Source organism: Phalaenopsis equestris, unplaced genomic scaffold, assembly GCF_001263595.1.
Source record: "Phalaenopsis equestris unplaced genomic scaffold, ASM126359v1 Scaffold000002, whole genome shotgun sequence".
In the NCBI taxonomy this organism is placed as follows: Eukaryota; Viridiplantae; Streptophyta; class Magnoliopsida; order Asparagales; family Orchidaceae; genus Phalaenopsis; species Phalaenopsis equestris.
Window position 1 is genome coordinate 36,849,785 of NW_018164444.1, and position 6,602 is coordinate 36,856,386.

General features: G+C 36.7%; 2 protein-coding genes across 2 annotated transcripts in view; both read right to left on the reverse strand.

Moving 5' to 3' along the window:
* Positions 1 to 219: 219 nt before the first annotated feature.
* LOC110034031 lies at positions 220 to 782 on the reverse strand. Its single transcript, XM_020738266.1, has one exon. The coding sequence runs from the start codon at positions 649 to 651 to the stop codon at positions 391 to 393; it is 261 nt and encodes an 86-aa protein (XP_020593925.1). The 5' UTR covers positions 652 to 782; the 3' UTR covers positions 220 to 390.
* Positions 783 to 3,554: 2,772 nt separating this feature from the next.
* The window catches only part of LOC110023837 (probable E3 ubiquitin-protein ligase RHY1A), a 9,601-nt gene continuing 6,553 nt past the window's right edge, over positions 3,555 to 6,602 (reverse strand). The window contains exons 2-3 of the mRNA XM_020723488.1: positions 4,257 to 4,450; positions 3,555 to 4,179 (exon numbers count right to left, since the gene is read on the reverse strand). Coding sequence (XP_020579147.1) covers positions 3,804 to 4,179; positions 4,257 to 4,450 — 570 coding nt within the window. The 3' untranslated portion in view covers positions 3,555 to 3,803. The remainder of the gene's footprint in view (positions 4,180 to 4,256; positions 4,451 to 6,602) is intronic.

A 6,602-nucleotide genomic window follows, 5' to 3' on the forward strand; every position in this document is an offset into this window, starting at 1 on the left:
TGCTACCACGCAGCCCCTATGTATTATATTTTTTGGAATCATTCTAGATTTATTAAATATTAGGGCAACAACTCTCATGATTATGGCTCAACTTCTCCTTCATTCAAATCACAAATTTTAAAAATTCATTAAATAATTTACGATATAAATGTTTGGAATTAAAATCTTAAGAAATATTTGATTTATTAAATCCAGCAAAACCCTAAAACCACTCACACATCAAGAACCGCCAAAGCATTGCTACAAATTGCATCAAATCCGTTATTACAAGATCAAAACCACCAAATCAACGCAGTTGCATCAACTGATCAACACGAACCCCACAAAAGACGCGCTAAAACCGAATTGAAGAACCCTAACCGCACCAATCAAAGAGAAAGAGATAGAGTACTAGACGGCGCCATGGCGGTTCTTGTTTTCGGCGGCTTCAGCCTGAGAGCGAGCGAGATCGCCGCCGGATATGGTCGGTCCCTCTGTGGTACCGCCGGTGCGAGAGTTTTCGACGGGCTCGAGATGGCCATGGGTTCCGTAACCCTTCTGCTTGTAGTCTTCCAGATCCGAGTAGTTGACGTACGGACTGCTCTCCAGAGGGAGCTCCTGCGTTCCCTTGGAGTCCACCTGCGTCTTCCCCTGCTGCTTTTCTTCACTCATCTTTCGCTTTCTTTCGCTACCTCCCTCTCGTTAGCTTCTCTGCGCAGGAGATGAGAGCAGCTGTAATTTGAAGGCGGTGGACAGATGGACCACGGACGCGGCGGGAGGAGGGAGAAAGCGGTGAGGAGCTTGGGACGTGGAGGCCGAACATTCATCGAAACATGCATTTTTAATAAAAAAAACATTAAAAAAAATTAAAATAAATCCTGATATATATAATGTTTAGAATGAACTACCCAATTATTTATGTATAATTGTTTTAGTTAAATATTTTATAGAAGCGTAAAAATAATCTTCGGACTATTTTAAAATTAAAGTATTGGATTTTAATTTATCATTTGTGAATCATACCCAAAAATTAGAGCCAACTGAGAAGAAAATAAAAAGAGATAGGGAGAAGTCTCTGTGTTAGCCTTCTTGCCTCTTAGTTATAGAGACATGTTTTTACAATTATAAAAAAGAAATGTACACATGTAAACTATTTCTAATGTCATTAAGACTCTACTTCATTGTATATATTTTGTATCATATTTGCATCACAATTTGAATTTTAACATTGGCAGTAACTGAATGGTCGACTTGCTTAAAGTCAGCCGACTGAGGCAACCGGCCAAGTGACATTTGTGTCTTATGAAATATGCGTTGGTAGGTAGAGGTGTTCAGCCACATGACGATCTTGCTTGGTGTCTTTTGGCATGGTCGACCAAAGCGGTCGGTTGTGAGACAGTTATTCAGTCCGGAAGCAGGCTTGGTCAATCGAAAATAATCGATCGAATTTTTTTCATTGAGTCGTAGCTCATTTTCCATTCGGCTCGAGTCTTACAGGGCTCATGTCTAGCATGTCTGGTTGGTTTATTGCCTCGACCGGATCTCATAATCTTGCAATGTCTTAAGCTGATCTTCTCGCAGTCTATGTGGACCAGGATGATTTACAACCCCACTTTCGGCGAGTTCTGCCGCTACCGAGCGGGGAACCATCTTCAGAGTTTGAACTTATCTCGAGTTTGAAGACGCGGCTTCATGCACTACCTTGAATTGTCGGTTGATTGCTTACCTCGAGAGAAGGCTCTTCAATCTTGGTCGTTCGCTATCTTTGAGATTCGTGCTAGTTTTTTTTTTATGTATAAAGAACTACAATAACTTTTTTATGGAGACCATTTCAGCAGCAATTTTAGGAGTCTGAGTTTTGCGGACAGATTCTTAAGTTGGTTTAAGGTTTGTGCCATTTTCTGTGCGTGAATGTGGTTTAAAATTGATTATTATTTTATATTTTTCAGGCGATGATATATTATCCAGAACTATTTCTTTTTGTTCTTATCTACAAATGCTGGGATTTGTTAGATTTAATTTTGAACACGTTGCAGCTTGAAATAAATGAAAATGCTGACATGCCTTTCTAATAAATGTCAATGAAATCAAGGTGGCTTTAAGAAATCCAAGAACCCTACACTTCAGATGTAAATTCAAGTTTCTCTGATCGTGTTGAGTTGTCTGAAAATGGCAAGCTTTGAAAAGTATGCATATTCTAGAGCTTTATATACATATTTTGATCGTCTATTCTGACTATATTGAATAATTAAAATTATCCTTAACAATTTGAAGGGGCCCAAAAAGATGCTATATTTTAAAAAAATCCAATTTAATCTAACATTAGATTGTGGTGTGTTAGATATGACTCATATATCATAAATGAGACAGAAGTGGAGAGGAAGGATCTGTCCCATCGGGGGAGTTTCATTATGTGGGTTGGCGGTGCGGGGCAATACCCCGTGGTTCAGTACATGAATAATTTACTTAATTACATTTTATACTATAGAGTTATATATATGTCATATTTGTAACCCTAGATGAGTCTCTGAGATTCTGAATCTTGTATTTTGTACTTTTTTCTTAATATTGAAAAGGAGGTCGCCGCTCTGCTCCCGATGATGTAGGCATATTTGTCAAACTTCGTAAATCTCTGTGTGTACTTCTGAATTTGTGTTGATTCTTATTTTTCTTCGACCTAATTTCTCAACATGGTGGCACGAATCTTGATGCAAAGTCAATGAGCTCAACAAATGAATTGGAACCTCGATCAAGATGCGACAAAAATAGATCAGCAAACTAAGATGGGTATTCAAGATGATCGATTCAGGAGAACTTCACGAATGCTCTGTCTGGCCGTCAGCCTAATTAGCAAGCCGATTAACATGAAAGCAGGGCGAGGGACTTCTGAGGAAAAGGCCGAGCAAAGGATTTTTTGTCGTCGACAAACAAGGTGAGACCAGCCAGAATCTAAGAAGAGATCATGAGAAAATTTTAGTGAGAAACTTTCGCACCATCTTTGGGCTATTCGGCCCTTGATCGCTAAGCGAGCAAGCTTACAAATGATAAACATGTTACCCACGACTAATAATTATTTATTAGTCTAATTTCATGTATAATGCGAATTACCACAATGCCCCTGCATTCCTTTACACCAAAAAAGACTCAAAAGGAAATGAAGTGATCAAGATCTCTCGGATATGGCTAGATGCTTATTTACCATTCACTCGTTGCTCTTGGGTTCAGCACTAGAATAAATACTAAAATATTCCTCATTCTTTAATATAGAAACAAAAATCTCGCCCTGAAACTATTTGATTCATATTTAACCCAGCAAATAATTGGATATCATTTTACTCATTCTCTCAATTGCATTTGATATAATTGATTTAATCAACATATATGCTATAAATCACATGTCAAATGCTCATAGCAAAAGTTATCTTACAACTACAGAAGTGATTTTCTTCTAGCAAATATTAAAATTAAGATAAAAATAACAATATTGAACTCTTGACATTAATTCTTCGTCTGATCAATCGTACACTCAAAAAGCTATCAAAAGGAAAAAAAAATACAAGTTATAACAAGGTTTCTGCCAGATCCAAATATCTGGTCTTCATCTCTATTTTCACACAAAAAGCACACTGTTCAGTTAAACTAAAAACAAGACCCAAAACCTAAGGGCATTTTAACTATCTCTAGAACATTACATAGATTATCAAATTTCCGTTAAATCTGCCCTACAAGACCCAAAACCTAAAAAGCACACTGTTCAGTTAAACTAAGAACAAGACCCAAAACCTAAGAAGCATTTTAACTATCTCAGAACATTACATAGATTATCAAATTTCCGTTATATTTGCCCTACATAAGGGGCAAACAGCAGAAGACCGAACCCATGGCTCTAAACAACCAGGATGGAACTTATGACTGCAACGTAATTTGATAAGCTTATCTCCTTCTCTAAATCCTTCCAAACATATGCAACATTCAGTCGGTGCAGCCATTACTCCATCTTCATATTTCTCCTCAGGGTTCCTGAAAGTCTCTCCTTTGGCGGCACAGAAAGCGTCCCAGCGATGCGGCGGAATTTTCTTCTTAATTGATATGGTTGATTCAGTATTCACAATGTTTGGAGTCAAGTTTACATTATAAATATTAAAAACATCACCAAGTGCTGGTTCGTTATAAGGAACATGAGCATTTGGAGCTCTTTGCCTGGGTAAAATTGCAATTTTTAAGTTGTGAATTAGTAGCAACAAGTAAATATGCATTTTTTTAGATTAGGAAGAAACCTGTTATCTGTTAGTGACACACTTCTAAGTCTCTCTACAAGCCTTAATCTTGCCTCTTCTACCGGCCGAGGAAGCTGGTCATTTCTAGTTAGTCCCAAGTGAGTTAGCATTGTATTAGAAACTCTTGCATTGCTGCTGTTGCCAGGATAATAACCTTCGCGGCCATTGCGACTTGATGTTCCTAGTTCACGATCCTGAAGAGGGTTTTCATGCAATTATTAAGAAAGAAGTTTACATGATGCAGACAGTAATCATCTATCCTTGTTGAGATTAAGACTAGCGATTTAACTGCAACCACAAAACAATATTTAATATTTGTAAAGACAAGCAAAACTCTCACGAGAAAAGAAAACAAGGATAAAAATTAAAAATATAAGGAAATGCCAAATGAATTAGGGAAATTGTTATTACATTCTAACAGATCGGAAAATGTTTTCTAAGTAATGACATACAGGAGAGATGACACTACATTACAACCACTCACTCGAAAATGTTTAACAATTCATTAAATTTTGAGCAATCATTAACATTTCTCAAACTTTAAAGAGTACTATCTCTACTGAAAATGCATTAACACGCCAAACCAATTATATTTGGGTTCTCCAACATCCCACCTAGTCCAAAATGAAGTAACATTTCTAGCCCGAAAATTTTTCCTAAGGCTTGTTTTCTATTTCACCAACCAGGCCACCTTGAGAGAAAACATTGAAAATATTGAAGGGGATAATGTTCATAAACTTGATTCATATAATGTGATACCAATACAAGGTCAAGCATATGCGTGACTTGTGATGAAGCGAAAAATGTCAAGTAGATTAATTAGTCAAGTGTTGCCCAATTAAGAGCAGGTAGCAACACCAAAGCGCATGCAGCAAGCAAGCATGCAAGGTAGGGCATAGGGTTTTCATGTGCAACCATGTTAGTTATGTATAAGAGCAAGATGAACATAATCAATTAAGAGGATGACAAGAGTATTCCTCTGCAAATACCACGTTGAGAAAAGGAGACTTCCGTTGGTCATTAATTGAATATATTGGGCTTATAAATAAGCATATAGGATACTACAATACAAACAAGTAATAATGAACAACATCCATGATGAACATGACTAACATAATTTCCTTTAAATTTTAAGATTCCTAACTAATAAGCCAAAATTAATTAGTACTACAGGTTTGAATATACAATACTAGGACAGATGAGCAAATCAAAAATTAGAAAAGCAACATATAGCCTACAACAGGAATCTAACAAATACTTAATTTTATTAAAAGTGGCTGACTTATGTCTAAATGATGCAAAAAATACAGGGGGCGTGAAAATTATTAGATTAATATGGCAACTAGAACATGATTTAAGGTTATGATAATATTTCAGTTATATTAACATAAGAAAAAAACTGTTTTTATGAGAACTTGGAATTACGTTGAGAAATTAAACAAAATCACCAAGTTTTTATCAAGCTCAATAGATATAACTATAAGAATGTGGAGTAAATAACAAATCATTGTTGAGTGTGGAGCCCAGTTATAATATAATAAATATATATGCTTTTTTGCCATTTCTGAAACTACTCCCGCCTATTTGCTTGTGCCTAAGGAAGGTGGGTCCCGCCACCATTAAAGAAGGAAAGGAAGTTACATTTGATAAAAAGTGCAACTTGTAGGTGGTTATATTTAAGTGGTTTGAAAGGAAGTTACATTTGATAAAAAGTGCAACTTGTAGGTGGTTATATTTAAGTGGTTTGAAAGGAAGTTACATTTGATAAAAAGTGCAACTTGTAGGTGGTTATATTTAAGTGGTTTTATTTTCTCTTCACGTAATATGCTGGAATGGTTTTTTTCTTTCTTGGCTTCTTGGATAGAACTTCAAGTGTAAAGAAAAGCAAGATTCGGCTCTCCCTCATTCTTCCTCTGTTCTGCGTTGGTTTGCTGGTGAAGGAAGTATCGCAAAGCACGGGGAAGAAGACTTACGGGCTGAAGGATACGAATCAGTAGAATCGCAAGGTGTGCTCTTCGGTGTATCTCGGTGTAGAGAAAAGAAGAGAGTGAGAAAGTGAGACTTTCTCCTACAATTATTATTGTGTTCAAACGGTGTAAATTCCTCAATTAGTAAAATCCTCTGCAACTCCGTGGATGTAGGCAATTTGCCGAACCACGTAAATCTGTGTGTTCTTTTCTGGTGTGATTTTTCTCGTGTCATTTTATTTTTCACTTCGTCGTCGATCGTTTTAAATTTCAAAGTTAACACAACAACTGGTATCAAAGCCAATGGCTACAGACGAAGTGAAGATTTCAGGGATCGAAAAGTTCGATGGCACAGATTTTGGTTATTGGAGGATGCAGA